Genomic DNA, 20,104 nt, shown 5'->3' on the forward strand with positions numbered 1-20,104 from the left:
TTCTTTCTTAGGATCATGGAGTTTTCGCTGTCATCACTGGCTAAAAACAGGGCTGCTGAGAGATGAGCCATATGCCATCCCAGCCCCCCAACCCACTCCCCACACATAAACAGCTAACTCGCTCCATGTAGACAAAGATACATGTCATAGTACTTATAGACATGGACCTCATGTACACCTTCAGTCACTACTCACACCCCATACCCACTATCTGGACTAACACACACATCCCCTGCTACTCTGCTGAGACAGACTTTACACATTTCAGCCAAGTCCCTCCCCGCCCACAGACATGCTTAAGTCTGTGAAGGAAGCAGTGGCATAGCCAGAAATATTTAACAGGGGGGAGCATCCTATGAGTGCCACTAGGCAAAGACTGGAGCAGAGATGATTTTAAGGTACCAGGGAAGAGGGAGTCATGGGAGATGCTCCCCCTGTTAAAAATTTCTGACCCCCTCTTCCCCGGTACCTTAAAATCATCTCTGCTCCAGTCTTTGCCTAGTGGCACTCATAGGCTGCCTGTGGCCTGCACGGGAGTATTCTGTCTGTACCATCCCGCCCTTCACAAAACAGGAAGTTGCATCAGAAGGGGTGGGACCAGTGGCGTAGGAAGGGGGGGCAGTGGGGCGGTCCGCCCCGGGTGCACGCCGCTGGGGGGTGTCGGCGCCTTGCTGGTTCCTTGCTCTCTCTGCCCCAGAACAGGTTACTTCCGGGGCAGAGAGAGCAAGGAGCCAGCGAGGCGCCGACACCCCCCCAGCGGCGTGCTCTCGGCGGATTGGCCCTCCCACCCGCCCCTCACCGCCTTCCAGGTATATTCTCGCGGGCGGGGCGGGGGGTGCGTCGCGCTGCACCCGGGGGGGGAGGTGCGCAGCGGCGACCCGCCCCGGGTGTCAGCTGCCCTCGCGACACCACTGGGTGGGACGGTTCAGAAAGGAAGTTCCAGTGCAGAGTACCACTGCCCAGGCGAAGACTTAAGCAGAGATGATTTTAAGATATGGGCCGGGGGGGGGGGGGGGGGGGCAGGGGGCCAGTTGACAGGTCTAACAAGAGGCGCATACGCAACACACTCACTTTGAATTGGAAAAGGTGCAGCAAAGGGCGACTAAAATGATAGCGGGGATGGGACAACTTCCCTATGAAGAAAGACTAAGGAGGCTAGGGCTTTACAGCTTGGAGAAGAGACGGCTGAGGGGAGACATGATAGAGGTATATAAAATAATGAGTGGAGTGGAACAGGTGGATGTGAAGCGTCTGTTCACGCTTTCCAAAAATACTAGGACTAGGGGGCATGCGATGAAACTACAGTGTAGTAAATTTAAAACAAATCGGAGAAAATTTTTCTTCACCCAACGTGTAATTAAACTCTGGAATTCGTTGCCGGAGAAAGTGGTGAAGGCGGTTAGCTTAGCAGACTTTAAAAAGGGGTTGGACGGTTTCCTAAAGGACAAGTCCATAAACCGCTACTAAATGGACTTGGGAAAAATCCACAATTCCAGGAATAACATGTATAGAATGTTTGTACGTTTGGGAAGCTTGCCAGGTGCCCTTGGCCTGGATTGGCCCCTGTCGTGGACAGGATGCTGGGCTCGATGGACCCTTGATCTTTTCCCAGTGTGGCATTACTTATGAATAAATATGCCACTGGAAGGAAGGAAGGAATGGGGATACTCACCCTTATGTTGCATTGGAAGTGAGCTTGCATGGCAGCTTGCTCACCGCAGAGGGCCTCGGTCTGAACATGTGAATAACTCTGTGCCCTGAGACATGGGCATTAAAATTTTTGTTTCTCAGGCATGTGTCCAGACCCCTGCACTCACCTTTCTGATGAAAAGGATTCCTTACTGCTTGGTAATTCTGGCCTCTTTTCGTTTTAGCCAATACGCATGTCCACGCGGACCACGTGACAGGCTCTGGACGGCTGAAGGAGAAGATTCCTGGGTGTCGCAGTGTCCTGAGCCTGGAGAGCGGGGGCAAGGCTGACGTTTATATTAAAGCTGGTGACACGATCAAGTTTGGTGGCTTAGTAAGGAACTGACTGTGTTCTTGCATGTCGTTAAAATAGCAGGACTGACAGCCTCAGACTGACTTTGGGGTGGACGATAGGGAACCTGGTTAGAGCCAAGGTTGGATTTTGCATTAAGCGGGGTAGGCGTTGGCCTAGGGGTGCCATACAGCTTAAAGTGGAAGGCAGGGCCGGCGGAACGCAGTAAGCAGGGTATGCATGGCAGGGGGGGCGCCAACATTTGGGGGCACCAGAAATGGCATACGCTGGGCCAGCATATCTTCCCCTTCTCTCTACCCCCGTCCGGCGTCTCCCTCACCTGCCCAGTCTAATTTTAAAATGTTCCTTTCTAAACATAGGGTTTCCAGTGCGGGAGCGATTCAAACATGCTGCCTTCGGCCTCCTCGGCACTCTTCCTCTGCTGCTGCGGTCCACCCAGGCGGAAATAAGAAGTTACGTCATAGGTGGGGTGGACCACGGCAGAGGGAGAGCGCCGAGGAAGCTGAAAACAGCATGTTTGAATCGCTCCCGCAACAAAAACCCTCTGCTTAGAAAAATGTTTTTTAAGTTAGACCATGCAGGTGAGGGACACGCCAGTCGGGGGGGGGGGGGGGGGTAAGGGTTCAAAAAGAGGAGATGCCGGAATGAGGGTGGGGAGAGAGGTGAAGTGGAAGAAATAATTGGCTTGGAAAATGGAAGCGGTTGGGAGAATGGGGGAGGGAGAAGAGAGAAAGAAGATACTGGAATGGGGGGTGGGGTGGCGCCGACTGATAGGTTGCGAGGGGGGGGGGCACAAGAGTCCCTACCACCAGCTCTGGTGGAAAGTCTGAGATGAGAGAGGGGGTGACCTGGAGAAAGGAGGAGAAGTTGTCCTTTGATTCCAAAACCACTGAGGGAAACTTTGAAGCAATCATTTCCAGATCCCCCAACTTCTGAAGGATACCCCACACTCCAGCACCTAGGGATGCATCAGATGTAATTTGTTTCTTGGTAAAGAAAAATGTCTCGGTCAGCATAGACCTCCTCCATTGCATGCAAATCTCTCCTATGAATATTCATTGTAGATATCCTGAACACCTGACTTGCTGGGGATTCTCTCAGGACAGGTTTGGGAATCACTGGCGTAGACAATGACAGCCCTGTATCATCCAGGTCATGTTAACCTAGTCTTGATTATCCCAATGGCATGCATGCTGATGTGCTCCTGGTTTTCTTAGGTCTATAGGGGTAAAACCAGGACTGGAACAGCTTGTCCTTGTTGGCTAGTTCAAGGCTTCCCAAACATAGTAACATAGTAGATGACGGCAGAAAAAGACCTGCACGGTCCATCCAGTCTGCCCAACAAGATAAACTCATATGTGCTACTCTCTGTGTACACCCTACTTTGATTTGTACCTGTCCTCTTCAGGGCACAGACCGCACAAGTCCACCCCGCCTCCCACCACCGGCTCTGGCACAGACTGTATAAGTCTGCCCAGCACTATCCCCGCCTCCCAACCACCAGTCCCGCCTCCCACCACCGGCTCTGGCACAGACCGTATAAGTCTGCCCAGCACTATCCCCGCCTCCCAACCACCAGTCCCGCCTCCCACCACCGGCTCTGGCCCAGACCGTATAAGTCTGCCCAGTACTATCCCCGCCTCCCAACCACCAGTCCCGCCTCCCACCACCGGCTCTGGCACAGACCGTATAAGTCTGCCCAGCACTATCCCCGCCTCCCAACCACCAGCCCCTGGTGACCCCACAACCCATCAGATTTTCACAGAACTTCCAAGTTACCCAGTTTCTGGAGGGAGATTTTAAACCTGACCTGGATTCCTGACAACTTCAACCTGGTGTAGCACAAATAACACACTGCATTGGGAGGTAGGCTTAAAACCAGGTCTTGCCAAGAAGTCTCCCTCATAGAACTAGGGAATGTGGCAGCTCTGTTTTCAAGATATCCACAATGAATATGCATTGGAGACTTGTCATGAAACGCCTAGCACCCGCCTGGGGTTACCCTGCGGCCACCTGAAGGGTCTGCCCAACACTGCCTAGACTCACCTGCACCTGGGCTCATGCTCTATACTAGCACCCTCCTCCCACCGACTGGGTCACTTTTGCCTCTGGGCTAGTCTCCCACTCTCATGTTATTCCCTGGTGATTTCTAGGACACTGGGACCACACCTCAGGGGGCCCACAGTTCCCAGAAAGCACCCACAGACCCAATAACACGAACTAGGATTCTTAGTCAGTCCAGGACAGCAGAGTCAGTAAACTAAATAAGGTTTATTGTCACAGAACTTGAACAGTGAACAGAAAAAGGTGAAATCAGCAATCAATAACAGGTAACTGAATATGGATCAATTATAAAACTACCTAAACATTTGTTTACTACCTGGGGAGTAGATAGGGAGTTCAAGAAATATAGCTGCTCACGGGTTGTATCATATAACTGCTCACAGGGTCTCAGTAAAGAGATCTTTCCCTCTCCACTCCCTGGCTGAGACTGGGGAAAATCCAGTACCTTCAGACTAGATTTGAAATGCAGGGCCAATCAGAGCCCAGGGCATCAATTTTGAAAGTAGCTGCCCAATGGTACTACAGATTGCCTTTCCATAAACTGAAACTGGAAGAGAGAAAATATTTTCCTGCAACAGCTTTAAAACTCAAAACAAGCGCCATCTGTTGGCTAATTAGGAGAAATACACTTTATAAAATAATACAGTTTTCAAGCTCAGAAACCCACTGTTTCGTCACAGAGACCCATTATATTAGAATTTCTCTCATGCATATTAATTTTGGATAGCCTGAAATCCCATCTGGTAGGGTAACTAGATGCTTCGGATCATCAGGTACAAGTTGAGGCCTAGTTTTACTTTCAGTGCATACAATAAGGCTAAAACCAGTACCGGCTCAGCTGGTTTGTGATAACAATGGAGCAATCGGGTAATCCTATAATCAACTTGTCTAGAATTGGGAGACCTTGAGATCAGATGTAGCACATAGGAATAGAAACTGCAAAGCTGCCAACTGACCTAATTTCAGGAGGGAAGTTTTAGGCTGATCCTGGATTTCTGGCAATGCCCATCCTGACACTTTCTCTTCCAGCTGATTTCAAATGGTTTTTAACCAGGAACTACAAATTCCACGATGCATTGCGATGTGAGTTGAAAAACCAGGACGTCAAAAGTTTCCCTCCATGAATTGAGGGCACTTGGCAGCTCTGCAGCTGCTTCTTTGTATCTTCCCCTCACACAGGGGTGACTAGTTGACTCCCGTTCAGCAAGAAGAGGCACCGATCCAGTCCAAATTTTGCCCCATTGCATGCAGGGAGTTGTAGTTCTAAAAGAAATCAATGGGACAATCAGAACTACAACTCCCTGCAGGCAATAGGTTAAAACCAGGACAGGATTAGTCTTTTTGGTTGACTTGGGGGCTGAGTCGGCAATTCATCTAGAGATTAACTACAGATAAGAGAAGCAGAACTAAGGGTCCCTTGGTGCACGGAGGCAAACTCTGGACTATCCCGGCTGGTAATTCTCATAAAGGCACATGGCTCAAACTCAGATCTGCTTGTTTTGAATCCTGGGCCCTTATAGATCTTTCTGGTCAATCCTATATAATAAAGCTCACCTCCAACGTTCTGAGGCTGCCTGGTGGCTTCCGGAGGTGGTGTCCTTCATGGAGTAGATCGTGACCTCAGGGAGAGGGGAGGAGCCACGAGTGTCCAATGTGGAGGTGGAGGAGTAGGGAAACGTCAGGGACAGGGAAGGGAGCTGCGAGTGTCCAAGAATCCGAACGGAGCGCCAGCGAGGGCCAACGGTCTGCGTCCTCCTCTCCTGCAGCCGATACCATAGGACATTGTCAGGTAGGCGAGAAGCTCGCGCGCGCACTGCAGCACGTGGGAGCGGGGAGCAGGACTCGGATACCGGCAATCGCGGTGATCGCGGAAAACCTTGCTAGCGCCCGTTTCATGGCTTTCTGAAACGGGCCTTTTTTTTACTAGTTTTCAATAAAACATCTTGGGAATAATTGGAAACATACTCTAGGAATTTCAAATTATTCCTATATTCAGCAGTAGATTATTAATACAGCTAGCGCAGCTGAAAATGTAAATATAAATTATACATACATATATAGAGAATATCTGAACATCAGGACTTCTACATGTATATGCACATATAAGACCCCAAATATTGACACTATATAGAAAAGTTATATGTTTCCTCAGAAGGTCCAAGTTATACTGGTTTTCCCACATCTAAGTTAAATGTATAATCTATCCAACTGATATTAAGCCTGTGACAGTCGGCGCTTTTGAAACACCGGCCACTGTGGATAAAAGAGCAGGCTATTATTATTATTATTATTTATTGCATTTGTATCCCACATTTTCCCACCTCTTTGCAGGCTCAATGTGGCTTACAATACATCATGAATAATGGATATACATGATAAGATAGATATTTAGTATTACAGACAGATCTTGGGTGACATGATTATGATAAGACAAGATAGTAGTCTAACAAGCAGATATACTAAGCAGGGGCGTAGCCAGACACCCAATTTTGGGTGGGCCTGGGCCCAAGATGGGTGGGCAGAAGAACCTCGCCCCATCCCACACGTGATTTGGTCTCTCCTTCTCTCGCCTGCATGACATCTGGTCTCTGAAACATCCCCCCTCTCCTGTATACCTTTTAAATAGTAGATTTTCACCAGCAGCGAGCAGCAACTAATACACACTGCTCATGTTGGCCTCACACCCTTCCCTCTGATGCAACTTCCTGTTTCCGCCTAGGCAGAAATACATCAGAGGGAAGGCTGTGGGGCCGGTGTGAGCAGTATGTATGTCACTGCCCACTGCAGGTGAAGATCTGCTACTTACAAGGTATGCAGGAGGGACACTTGTTGGGAGTTTTCAGCTGGTGGGGCTTGGGGATCCCTGCCAGCCACATCACAGGTATGCTGTTACTGGGTGGGCCTGAACCCAAAGTGGGTGGGCCTGGGCCCACCCAAGCCCACCCTTGGCTACGCCACTGATACTAAGTCTTTTCTGGATACTTGTGGAGAGATTTACATTTGTTGGTCTTTGTGGTATGCCTTGTTAAAGAGATGGGTCTTCAGTAGTTTGTGGAAGTTAGTAAGTTCATAGTTCGTTTTTAAAGTTGCGTGGCAACGCGTTCCAGAATTGTGTGCTCAGGTAGGAAAAGGTTGACGCATGCGTTAGTTTGTATTTTAGACCTTTGCAGTTGGGGAAGTGAAGGTTGAGGAATGTGCGGGATGATTTTTTGGCATTCCTGGGTGGTAGTCTATAAGGTCTGACATGTAGGCTGGTGCATCCCCATGAATTATTTTGTGAACTAGGGAGCATATCTTGAACGTGATGTGCAAACACTGAATATCAGGAGTCAGCAAGGGACCATTAGTGGCACTATTCAGATTGCTAATCAGGTAAAGCTTTTTTGCTGTTCTAACTAAAGGGCGACCAAAACCGTCCCCCCCCCCCCCCCCCCCCCCCCCATTTTGACTAAAACTGAATCTGCAGCTGAAATTTGCTGCTCGGTTTCAACTAAAATCGAAATTTCCCTGCCCACAAACCACACCAACCTAACTAATCCCATAGTGTTGCACTGCTACTGTGTCATGATCATGTTGAGATTCCCCGTCTCATCCTTCTCCCGCAGACTCTGGAGGTGAGATCCACTCCAGGCCACACAAACGGCTGCGTCACCTATATCCTGGGTGACCACAGCATGGCCTTCACAGGAGATGCACTGCTGATCCGAGGCTGTGGAAGGACAGACTTCCAGCAAGGTAGTAGGTTTGGGAGAGAGTCTGTGTGCATGTAGGTAGGGGCAGGAGGTGAACATGGAGGGAGAGGATGAACGCATGTCTGTTTGTGAAACCCCAGAGTTCATGAACTGCAAAGTTGTCTTATGATTTTCATAATTTACAATAAAAAGAGTCGGAACATATAAAGAATTCCATATTCTCCAGGACTGACAAGGCTAGTCGAACTCTACAAGGAAATCCTCAGCTCCTGGACAGTGGTTGATGGCATATTTCCAGGGCTAGCCCAAGGGTATCTGATGCCCTAGGTGAAACTTCAGCCATGCCTCCCCCCCAGTGGCTTAAGGTCCAGCATCTCCTCTTACCCTCCCTCCTCTCCACCCAAGTTACCAGCATCCCCCTTCTCCTCTCTAATTTCTTCCTAAACACCCCTCCAGATAGCTAGCATCCCTCGTCCACTCCCTAACCCCCATTAAGCATCTCCTCTCCATTTTCCTCCTCCCATCCTGTGCTCAGCATCTACCCCCTCTTCCTTGCCCCCGCTGCCACTGACCTACCTTTTCCCAGACCCAGGAGTGTAGCCAGAACTCGATTTGTGGGTGGGGGGCAGGGATAGACTGAGGAAGCCAAGCATTCCCTCCCCCTTTACTGGCAGGGATGTTCAAGCCCCACCAGCTGAACAGATTCTCTGCTGGAACCCCTGCCCGAAGCTGGTAGGGTGCTCCAGCCTTTGATACCAGACTTCTGTGCATGCTTAGTTCAACGCATGAATTAAGCATGTGCAGATTTGCTGACATCGGTGGCTGAAGCACCCCCCTCCCCAACATTCTGCTGCTTGAACAGCACAGGTGGGGGCTCTGGCACAGAATCTCTTTAGCTGGCAGAGCTTGAGCATCGCTGCCAGCCAAGCACCCAGTGCTGCAATTTTGGAGGGGGTCTGAAGGGGGGTCCAGGCCCCTGAGGCACCCCTTGGCTACGCCTCTGCCCAGGCAGAAGTTGAAATCAGACTCAGAGCTGGCATAGGGCCATTAAATACATGTCCATACTTAACTACCACTGTATGCTGTCCTCCCCTGACAGGAACTCCTGTATCAGAGGCAGGTGGGACATAGCAATTCTTGAGCGCAGGCCTGAATGCTGGCACTGAAACTGATTGCAACTTGGGATTGGGTCTGGGAGGAGGTAAGGTAGCAATGAAAGGGGCAGAGGAGAGATGCTGGACACAGGAAGGGTAGAAGCTGCTCTCCTGCTGCCCCCCAAATGTTGCTCCCCTAGGTGAATGCCTAATGTATCTAGTGGTAGGGATGTCCCTGCATCTTTACAACACTGGAGGAATGACTGTGTGTGTGTGATTTTGTTGCTGTTAGAAGTGTGTAAATCTTACAAGAAAACGTGTATGATCCAGACGGTGAACTATGAAAACCTAAGATTTTATGTGATGTAAAAAACCTACCCACGTTTCTGTATTTGTTTCTGTCTTCAACCAGGGAATCCAGAGACATTATACAAATCAGTTCATGAAGAAATTCTCTCCCTCCCGGATGAGTGCCAACTGTATCCTGCACATGACTACACAGGTAGGCCTCAAATCCTTAAGGCAGGTAGCACTACAGTGAGGGGCAATTCACTATTGATAGCCATAATCTGACCTGATTCTGAACTTCCTCCAATTAATTCCAGGACAGACGGTGACAACGGTGGCTGAGGAGAAGCAATTTAACCCCCGGCTCACAAAGCCTCTATCTGAGTTCTGCAAGATCATGAAGAACCTCAACCTGCCATACCCCAAGCAAATAGGCAAGACCTGTATACTATGGGAAGAGAGTGGGTGGCAGTGGTACTGGGGGGGGGGGGGGGGAGGTTTAATATCTAAATACAACCTGCTAATGTTTCCTATCCTAGGGCCAATGTAATAAAGTACAGTGGGCTTGCTTTGCACACAGTTTAGCTCAGCTTTTGTGTACAAAACAGGGCCGCCGAGAGACTGAGCCGGGCCCGGGGCAAGGCCGCCCCCACCCCCCAATTGCTACCACTGTTGCCTCCCTCTCCTGCTCTCAGGTCGCCGGCACCACAGTCCCCAGTCTCCACCCGCCCACCCCCGGCCCCGTCGACAGCCCCTCTCCGTCCACCACCGGGCCCCCTGCATTCAAATTGGCAGTGCCTCACCTCCATGTGAAAGCGACAGATCGCCTCCCTTTGGGCCTTCCCTCACTGTGCCTCGCCCTCGCGGAAACAGGAAGTTACATCAGACAAGGGCGGGACAAAGTGAGGGAAGGCCCGAAGGGAGGCGATCTGCCACTTTCACACGGAGGTGAGGCGCTGCCGATTTGAATGCAGGGGGCCCGGTGGCAGACGGAGGGGGGCTGTCGACGGAGCTAAGGGTGGGCAGGTGAGACCGGGGACTGTAGCGCCGGCGGCCTGGGTGCAGGAGAAGGAGAGAGACCCCGGCGCTGGACCCCCACTTGGAGGCCCGGGCCTGGGGAATTTTGTCCCCCCTGCTCCTCTCTTGGTGGCCCTGTACAAAACTCACCCTATCATCACTGCACAGTTAATTTAAATGAGAGCACATGAAAACCCTGTAGTTACACCATCCTCTGAGGTACTCTGCAATAGGAGATGTTGGAAGTGCAGCAGCTGTGAATTCTTCCAAATAATAACTCCCATGCCATTTTGTATGGTCTGTGTTTCCTTAATTTATTATGAATGCATTTTTGTTAACTGTAATGCCAGTACTGGCTCCTGCACTTCCAGTCTCTCCCAGGAGGAGGTGCTGTATGGAATAGTGTCAGTGCTGGAGAGTGGGGGGAGCTCAGACCTCCCTTTCAAGGAAAATAAAGATTCTGCAGTATTGTGGCTGAATAATTGTCTTGCTGAGGTTGATGGTTGGTTAAAATCTAGTGGTCTTGTAGTTAATATAAGTAAAACCACTGGTTTGGGTATTGGTAACATCTCTCCCTCTGATGTAGGTGTGTTTCTCACACGTGGTCAGAGATTCGAATGGCAGCAGGCTTTAAGGATAGTGGAGGTCATGTTAGGACAAGATGAAACTGGAAAAGATCAGGTTGCTTTGTTACTCAAAAAGCCTTTGTGAAGTTAAAAATAATTAGACAATTGAGACCTTTTTTTTTTTTTTTAGAGAAGAAAGCTTTGACAACAGTCACTTATACCTTTATGCTGAATCTTTTGGATTATTGTAATCATTGGTGTTAATTTGGGGGGGAGCAGGCTGTTAAAGTAAGCCCCTTGTGGCTACTTTACTACTACTACTACTTATCATTTCTAAAGCGCTACTAGACGTATGCAGCGCTATACACTGGAACATGAAGAGACAGTCCCTGCTCGACAGAGCTTACAATCTAATTAGGACAGACAAACAGGACAAACAAGAGATAAGGCAACCGGCTCCCAAAATTTGGACTCAGGCCTCCTCCTGAACTTTTTACCTTAATGGCGGGGATGCCGAGCCCCATCAGCCAAATAAATAGACTGCCGCTGCTCCCCTCTGCTTATTTTCAGCTCTGAGCAGCATACCGGAACTTCTCGCGTGCACAAGGTCCTGGCATATGCCTGCAAAGGTATCCCTAGCACGTCCACACGGGGGGGGGGGGGGGGGGGGGAGAGAGAAATGCATTGCCCCCCAGTCTACCCTGTGCCCCCCCCCCCCCCAAGTTGCAGGGCTAGCTACACCCGGAGAGAGAGCCTGTTGTTAAACATTTACCAGCACACCACTGATCGTAATGTTTTATATATGGGTTTGGACAACAAAAAGAAGCACCAAGAGCCTTCAAAATTGGGACACAATTCCTTTAATGGTGTAACTTTAGAAACAGTCTTCCAATAGTGACCCGACAGGGGTCGTGTTTCAGTGCACAGTGCCTGTGTCAGGGGTCAGAAGTGATGTGACGTCTAATGGGTTCAATGTAAGTCATCCCTTTGAGGAAAGGCTGAAGCTTCTAGGGCTCTTCAGCTTGGAAAAGAAATGGATGAGGGGATATGCTATGATAGAGGTCTATAAAATAATGAGTGGAGTGGAACGGGTAGACGTGAATCACTTGTTTACTCTTTCCAAAAATACTAGGACTAGAGGGCATTCGATGAAGCTACAAAGTAGTAAATTAAATACGAATCAGAGAAAATGTTTCTTCAGTCAACATGTAATTAAACGCTGGAATTCGTTGCCAGAGAATGTGGTAAAGGAGGTTAGCTTAGCAGGGTTTAAAAAGCTACATTGAGCCTGCAAATAGGTGGGGAAATGTGGGATACAAATGAAACAAACAAATAAAAAAGGGTCTGGATGGCTTTGTAAAGGAAAAGCCCATAGACCATTATTAAATTGACTTGGGGAAAATCCACTACTTATTTCTGGGCTAAGCAGCATAAAATGTATTGAGTTTTCTGGGATCTTGCCAGGTATTTGTGACCTGGATTGGCCACTGTTGGAAACAGGATGCTGGGCTTGATGGACCTTTGGTCTGTCCCAGTGTGGCAATACTTATGTACCTATGTACTTATCACTCAGTGCTTGCAAAGCAAAGACCGTCCCTTGTTTCAACGGATCAAACATCAGACGTCACATCACTTTTGACCCCTGACGCAGGTGCTTTGTGCCGAAACACAGCCCGTGCCGTGTCACTTTTGGAAGACAGATTCTAAAGTTACACCATTAAAGGAATTGTGTCCCGATTTTGAAGGGTTTTGGTGCTTCTTTTTGTTGTCTGTTTTGTACTCTGGACCCTCTCTGTATTGACTTATATATGGGTTTGCCCAAGATTTGTTTAGGAAATTACAAGTTCACCAGAATACAGCTGCAAGAGTGTTGTTGGGTGAGCTCCGTTGAGAGAGTGCTAGTTCCCTTTTGGCTCAATTACATTGGCTCCCCATGAGAGAAAGGGTTCCGTTTAAATGTTTGACCATAATTTTTAAGGTTTTACAGTGCCATAAATCATGGGATTTGAAAGAGAAGCTCGTTTCTTATATGCCAAATCGCTCTTTACGTTCAGGTCAGGGCTATTTGCTTCAAATCCCTAGCACTGACATTATAAGAATAGTAGGATGGCCATCGAAAGCTTTCAGAGTTATAGGTCCAGAATTGTGGAATAAATTTCCTAGAGATCTGAAGTTAGAAACAAACTTTATGGTATTTAGAAGAAAGTTAAAAGCTTTTCTGTTGCCCAGTTAATTTGATTATTCTTTTGCTAATGCTTATGTAAATTTTTGTCCTAGGAAGGAATTCTGTGTTTAGAGTATTATTTTTAATATCTTGATTTTTTTTTTGTTTTATTATTTTTCACCTTTTTTTTTTACTGTTTTCATGGTTGTGTAAACCATTTTGTATGACTTTTTAGTCTGAAACAAAAAAAACAAAAAGGCACACAACTGCTTACAAAACAGTAGATAAAAAACAACAACGCAGTGGAATCAAATGCATTTATTGGAACAATACCCGACGTGGCCACGTTTCGCCCTCAGGCTGCGTCAGGGGTACAGTTCAGTTGGAAACAGCAGATAAGTGGAACTAGATTTTTGGAATAACGGTTCTCATCCCACTATTAGTGTATATGATATATTTATAAACACATTTGATAGTTTGCACCCCTGACGCAGCCTGAGGGCGAAACGTGGCCACGTCGGGTATTGTTCCAATAAATGCAGTTGATTCCACTGCTTTGTTGTTTTTTATCTGACTTTTTAGTCTGGAAAATGGTATGTAAATGTCAGTAAAGGGCCCTTTTATCAACTGGCGGTAGAGCTACTGTCCGTATGTCACACAGTGACTCACCCAGGAGCCCAGCAATAGTTCTGTTTCTGGTGCTGGGAGTGGGCGTGCCAAGCGCCGCACGCTGCTTGATTACCGCCAGGTTACCGCTGGAGCCCTCACTGCTTCCTAGGCAGTATGGGTTCTGGCAGTAAATGGCCGCACGCCACTTTTTGAAGTGGTGCACGGCCATTTACTGCATGTATTGCAAAAATGCCTTTTTACCCCCCTGCGGTAAAAGATGGCCTCGGCGCGCAGCAATCGCCTGCACCAACGCTACCGCAGGCCATCTTTTACAGCTGCTTGGTAAAAGGGCCTGTAAGTAAATAAATAAATAAATAAAATTGCCTCATGCAGTCCCAGCCTGACCCACTAGAAGGTGCTGTTGGAAGCTATTTATTTAATAAGCTTATAGACCACAAGTCGAATAAAACTGATTTGTGCGGTTAACAAAGGTGCATTCAGAATGAAATAAACACAGCCAATGAAGGGCTGGAAGGAAAGAAAGCAGAGTGTAGGACTAAATCCTCACAATTTCTCTCTTTTTTTTCTTTCTAGATTTTGCAGTTCCAGCTAACCTGTTGTGTGGGCTGCAGGGTGATTCGTAGCCTTGCTGCAAGAAGATGCATTCTCCCTGCCTCACAGTTCTGCTACAGCCTCCCCCTTCCCAAACTCTGTAAATAATGAGTTCCTATGGTACAGAATGAACCATAAAACCCTCTTATAGCACCTCTCCCTCAGCCTAAATCTACCTGTGAAAAAGACAGTTGAATGCTGCTTTATACTGTCAGCAGTTCAGTGTCCCTTTGGGGCAGCTCTGAGCTTAATTGCACGGGGTGAGAAGACTCCGGCACTATATAGTGAGTGAGTTTGTGTGTGGATATTTACGTTTTCAGCATGTAGTGAATTTGTTAACACCAAATCAGAGCAGGATCATAAGAGTTTAGCTGTGCATTGGACCAGCTTGTGGTATGCCTTCATGTGTTACCAGGAAAGTGTCAGTGAGCTCCATGTTATCCAAGGCAGGTGGATGCAGTTCTGATTTTATGCCAGCAGCATATATGCAAATGTCCTTAGGGAAAACAAGACGATCTGGAATGCTGTGGGGGTAAAAACAGGACTGGATCAGCTTGTTCTTGCTGACGTGGAGGGGCATAATCGAACGCGATCACCTATCTCCATGGGCGTCTAAGTCTGAAAATGGGTAAGTGAAGACGAGGCACAGACCATATTTTCGAAAAAAATGGACGTCTTTGTTTTGTTTCGAAAATACGATTTGTACGGACCAAATGCCATGGATTTGTTCGTTTCTGGGCTGGGCGGTTTTTTTTTTTTAGCAATAATGGAAACTAAAACCGGACAGCTCAAAAACGTCCTAATCCGAGCCATTTGGTCGTAGGAGGGGCCAGGATTCGTAGTACACTGGCCCCCCTGACATGCCAGGACACCAACTGGGCACCCTAGAGGTCAGTGCGGTGGACTTCAGAAACAGCTCCCACATGCATAGCTCCCTTACCACGGGTGCTGAGCACCCAACCCCCAACCCCCAAAACCCACTACCCACAAATGTACAACACTACCATAGCTCTTAGGGGTGAAGGGGGCACCTACATGTGGGTACAGTGGGTTTTGGAGGCCTCCCATTTACCAGCACAAGTGTTACAGGTAGGGGGGATGGGCCTGGGTCCGCCTGCCTGAAGTACACGGCGGTACCCACTAAAAGTGCTCCAGGGACCTGCATACACGCAGGCCTCTAGGACTTGTTGCTGCTGTAGAACCTTGGCACACCAGTTGACACCTGAACACTAATGTCTCCGAAAACGTCCTTTATTGGAATAAGCACGTTTACTCACAGTTAACTGCAGATAAGAGGTTGTGCCCCACTGGCAAAGAGTCTCCCTGGTACTGAGATTAGCAGTAGGTCCGAGCTGGCAGAATGCTGTACAATGCCCACTTTCAGTAACTTGGGTAACACATGAAGGGGAGTTAAAACTGTCTTACAAAAATGCCACTACCTCATGGAAACAAAACAGGGCACACTATGACCCAGTAAGCAGAGGGAAAAGCACCATGGGAGTAGAGCCTACCAACTACCAACATCGTGAGCATTTAACACAAGCTAGTGGAATCACGGAGCCCAATACCCTACACCCACCACAATGCATTGCTGATGTGACTCTGCAGTGCGCATAACAGAAAAGATGTCACACTCACCCGAGAGCCACATCAGAACCAGGGAAAGGCTGTCAGAGGATAGAACACATTCTGCTGTCATGGAGGTGGGTACAGCATTTGAGGCTGGCAAAAAAAGTTTGTAAATTGGGTTTTGTTTGGTGGGAGGGGGTTAGTGACCACTGGAGGAGTCAAGGGAGGTGATCCCCGATTCCCTCCGGTGGTCATCTGGTCAGTTGGAGTACTTTTTTGGGACTTGGACCTGAAAAAAAAGGGTCCAAATAAAGCGGACCAAATTCTCGTCCAAAACGCCCTTCTTGTTTCGGTTATCAGCTAAAGACGCCCATCTCTCCTCAGCCGATAACCACGCCCCAGTCCCGCCTTCACCACACCTCCGACACGCCCCCATCCACTTTGTTCGTTCCTGCGACGGAGTGCAGTTGAAGACGACCAAAATCGGCTTTCGATTATACCGATTTGTTCGCCCACGGGAGAAAGACACCCATCTCCCGATTTGGGTCGAAATATGGGCGTCTTTCTCTTTCGAAAATAAGCTGGATAGTGTCTTCTGGTCATCCTTTTATGCTCATCAGGAAACTACTCTCCGAGCTGGCGCTACCTGCCTTTCTTAGAATATTCTATTTGTTTGTCTGCATTCCATCTTCTGTTAGTCTTCTTTATTTCCCGGAAGAAAAGTTGTCCATCTGAGGCCACTCTCAGTTGTCTTGTTTGTAGTATTGCTGTAGATTTATTGTAATGGTGCTGGCACATAAGTCTGATAACAAACAGAACAGCGGGAGCCTGTTTCAGTTAAGTTCTGCAGTGGTGGGACTATGTAGGAAGAGCTTTCATAACCCTTTTGCTTTCTCATTTCTTTTAAGAGAGCAAGCAGAAATAAACAGGGATAAGAATGATGATTCTGTATTTCCTAACTACTTAATAATTATTGCATGGAATAATTTGTTTGCTTTTTTCAATGTCTTGGATACTGCACAACCAACTTGGATGTGGAACTCTAGCTGTGTTACTCCTCCTCTTATCAAGAAGAGAAGCAGCTGAAATTCCACTGATGGACTAAGTCTTATAGAAAGGGCGGTGGGTGCATGGAAGAGTCATGGAATTCAAGAAAGTCTGGGGACAAAACATAGAGGATTCTTAAGAACAGGGAAATGAGGGGTAAAATCTCAGATCAGGTCAGGTTTGTGGACTTGCAGCTGAAAAGGAACGTGGGCAGTGTGACTGGATGACATCTAGTGGTGATTTTCTAGCACCATCCTCTGTTTCTATGGTGTGTTACTGCAGCTGCTGCTACTGGAGGCGGCAAGTGCACAGCTTGAGCATTGTCAGCTGGATTGCCTGTGCAGTGCCGAGCAACCACAGAAAAGTGCTCTTTTGGTCAGCAAAACAACTGTGATGTGAAAACAACAGCTGGAATGGAATTCTATAGTACTGAGCATGTGAAAATATTCCTGGCAGCTTTATCCTTGTTCCTCTTATTATGGGTGTCATGTGGGAAAAGATGATAACAGCACACAAGGACACGCCAGACAGTGCACATCTCACACTGCATGGAGAAACAAAAGCATGCATCATCCCAGTGGCATTCCTAGGGGGGCTGACACCCGGGGCGGATCATCGATGCGCCCTGCCCCCCGGGTGCAGCGCCCCACCCGGAACAGCGCGACGCCCCCCCCCCCCCCCTCCGGCGAAAGAACCCACGATCCCCCGGCGAAAGAACACCCCCCTGGGTGCACGCCGCTGGGGGGGGGGGGTGCCGCGCGCCTGCCGGCTCTTCGTTTTCATGCTCCCTCTGGCCCGGAACAGGAAGTAACCTGTTCCAGGGCAAAGGGAGCATGAAAACGAAGAGCCGACAGGCGTGCAGCACCCCCCCAGCGGCGTGCACCCGTGGCGGACCGCCCCCCTTGGTACGCCACTGCATCATCCTCTAATCTGTCCTTCCCCACCCCTCCAAAACAAATCTGAAAAATATGATTTATTTATTTCTTCCTGTAAATTAAAAGTTTTATTTTATTGCACGCTCAGCTCTTTCACTTTGGTGTTTGTTTCTGTGCAAAGGTGGCACAGCAGGGATGGTGAAACCCAACCAGGTGCAAGCAGATGAAATTCAGGGTGGACAAGTGCAAAGTGATGCAGCTAGTGACAAACAGTCCTAACTATCAGTACGTGATCCTGGGTTAAGAGCATGGGTGTGCTGGTAAATGTTTAACAACGGACTCTCTCTCCGGGTATAGCCAACCGTGCAATTTGGGGGGGGAGGGGAAGGGTTGACTTGGGGGCAACGCATGCCTCTCTCCTCCCCTCGTGCGGGCACCCTAGGATGCTGAAGCCCTACCTGCCAATAAATGGACTGCCACCACTTTCTGCTGCTGGTTTCTAGCTGTGAGCAGCATGCTATCCTGCTGCTGCTCAGAGCTGGAAACAAGGATCGGGGATCAGCAGTAGTCTATTTACTTGGCTGGCAGGGCTCAGCATCTCCACCAGCAAAGTAAAAGGAGAGGGCCTGAGCCCACATTTGGGGAGCCAGTTGTTAAAAGTAGCCAAGGGGAGGGGGGGCTACTTTAACAACTGGCTCCCAAATTTCTTAAAATCTTAACAAACGGCTCTCGCAAGCCCGTGAGAGCCTGCTCCAGCACACCACTGGTTTAGAGTCAAGAAAAAGATCTTGGAGATATTGTGGACAATACCCTGAAATCCTTAGCTCAGTGTTGTTGTTACATTTGTAGCCCGCGCTTTCCCACTAATGGCAGGCTCAATGCCACTTACATGGAGCAATTGAGCCCAGAGTCACAAGGAGCTACCTGTGCCTGAAGTGGGAATCAAACTCAATTCCTCAGTTCCCCAGGACCAAAGTCCACCACCCTAACCACTAGGCCACTCCCACTCCTCCACTGTTGCTACTATTTGAGATTCTACATGGAATGTTGCTATTCCACTAGAAGTCGGCCCTTGCAGATCACCAATGTGGCCGCGCAGGACGTCAGACTCACAGAAACAGAAGCCTACACAACCTTCTACATGGAATGTTGCTAGTGGAATAGCAACATTCCATGTAGAATCTCCAATAGTATCTATTTTATTTTTGTTTCATTTGTACCCTGCGCTTTCCCACTCATGGCAGGCTCAATGCGGCTTACATGGGGCAATGGAGGGTTAAGCTGCCTGTGCCTGAAGTGGGAATTGAACTCAGTTCCTCAGGACCAAAGTCCACCACCCTAACCACTAGGCCACTCCTGTGTGGGATGAGCTATCATTTGAAACAAATGTTTGCTGATAACAGTGTGCACCATCCCCCAAATTCTGTATATGACATCTTAAGTTGTGCGTGCTAATTTGGCTGCACGGCCAAATCATGCACATAACTTAATTGATTAACAAGCCAGTCAGCACTGATAATTGGCACTTAACCAATCAGTGGCACTAATTGGCTTTAATTAGAATTTTAGTCACAAGAACAGCTTGTAGGCATATTCTATAAACTACACCTAACTATAGGCATAGTTTGTAGAATCATGCTATGTGGTTTTTTGGCACCAATTTTTAAGGTGTCATTTATAGAATTAGGCTCTATTTGAATATAGTACACACTTTTCTTAAAGAGTGTGTACTGTACGTATATCCTACCCTCCTGAATGTGAAACCCTTCTGCTACCCGTCCTCAATAAGAAAATCTACATGCCATACAAAAAGCACCTTCCCTGGAAATCTAGGTTTTAACCCTAGAATTCAGGTCATGCTTAAACAATGACTGCCGGAAGCTGAGAGGAGATGAACAACCCTCTACTTGCCACCACCTTCTACTCCCTGCTACCAGTGGAGACAGGGAGGTACCAAGAGGAATAGGGGGTCTGACCTGGCAGGGCAGTTTTTGTTCACATGATTTTCTTTTCTTAGTTAGTGAGGCTCTGTCCTGATAATATAGTGGAGGAGTGGCCTAGTGGTTAGGGTGGTGAACTTTGGTGCTGAGGAATTGAGTTTGATTCCCAGCACAGGCAGCTCCTTGTGACTCTAGGCAAGTTACTTAACCCTCCATTGCCTGCCACATTGAGCCTGCTATGAGTGGGAAAGCACAGGGTACAAATGTACAAAAATAAATAATGAACATAAAGTAAATCAGACGTGAGTTTTTTTAAATTATACTTTTTAATGATGTTGAGAAAAAATGTACACAAGTTGGGGGGAAATGAGGTTGAGGAGCAGGATAGACATTTTAGTCCTTTTAAAATACATGTTCTAGCTATTGTCTTGCTTCCTGTATACATAATTTATTTTTATAGGTTATATATACATTTTTTAGGGCCTAGTAACATAATGCTCCCAATTTTCCAAAATGGCAGCTTCATTGCCCCTGTAACTCTCTCATGATTTAACCCCTAATCCAT

At 48.0% G+C, this 20,104-nt stretch overlaps 1 protein-coding gene across 2 annotated transcripts in view; it reads left to right on the forward strand.

Annotated features, from left to right (window-relative positions):
• The window catches only part of LOC115457647 (persulfide dioxygenase ETHE1, mitochondrial-like), a 61,993-nt gene that overhangs the window by 28,805 nt on the left and 13,084 nt on the right, over positions 1 to 20,104 (forward strand). Inside the window, exons 3-9 of one of the 2 annotated variants that reach the window (XR_003939990.1) lie at positions 1,875 to 2,023; positions 7,672 to 7,801; positions 9,265 to 9,354; positions 9,458 to 9,574; positions 14,091 to 14,601; positions 18,949 to 18,959; positions 19,181 to 19,183. Coding sequence is in view for 1 of the 2 variants with exons in the window: in XM_030187170.1 (XP_030043030.1) it covers positions 1,875 to 2,023; positions 7,672 to 7,801; positions 9,265 to 9,354; positions 9,458 to 9,574; positions 14,091 to 14,140 (536 nt within the window). In the remaining variant the exon portion in view is untranslated. Of the gene's footprint in view, positions 1 to 1,874; positions 2,024 to 7,671; positions 7,802 to 9,264; positions 9,355 to 9,457; positions 9,575 to 14,090; positions 14,674 to 18,948; positions 18,960 to 19,180; positions 19,184 to 20,104 lie in introns of those variants that run through there. The other variant, XM_030187170.1, reaches the window with a different exon arrangement.

This window comes from Microcaecilia unicolor, chromosome 14, assembly GCF_901765095.1.
Source record: "Microcaecilia unicolor chromosome 14, aMicUni1.1, whole genome shotgun sequence".
In the NCBI taxonomy this organism is placed as follows: domain Eukaryota; kingdom Metazoa; phylum Chordata; class Amphibia; order Gymnophiona; family Siphonopidae; genus Microcaecilia; species Microcaecilia unicolor.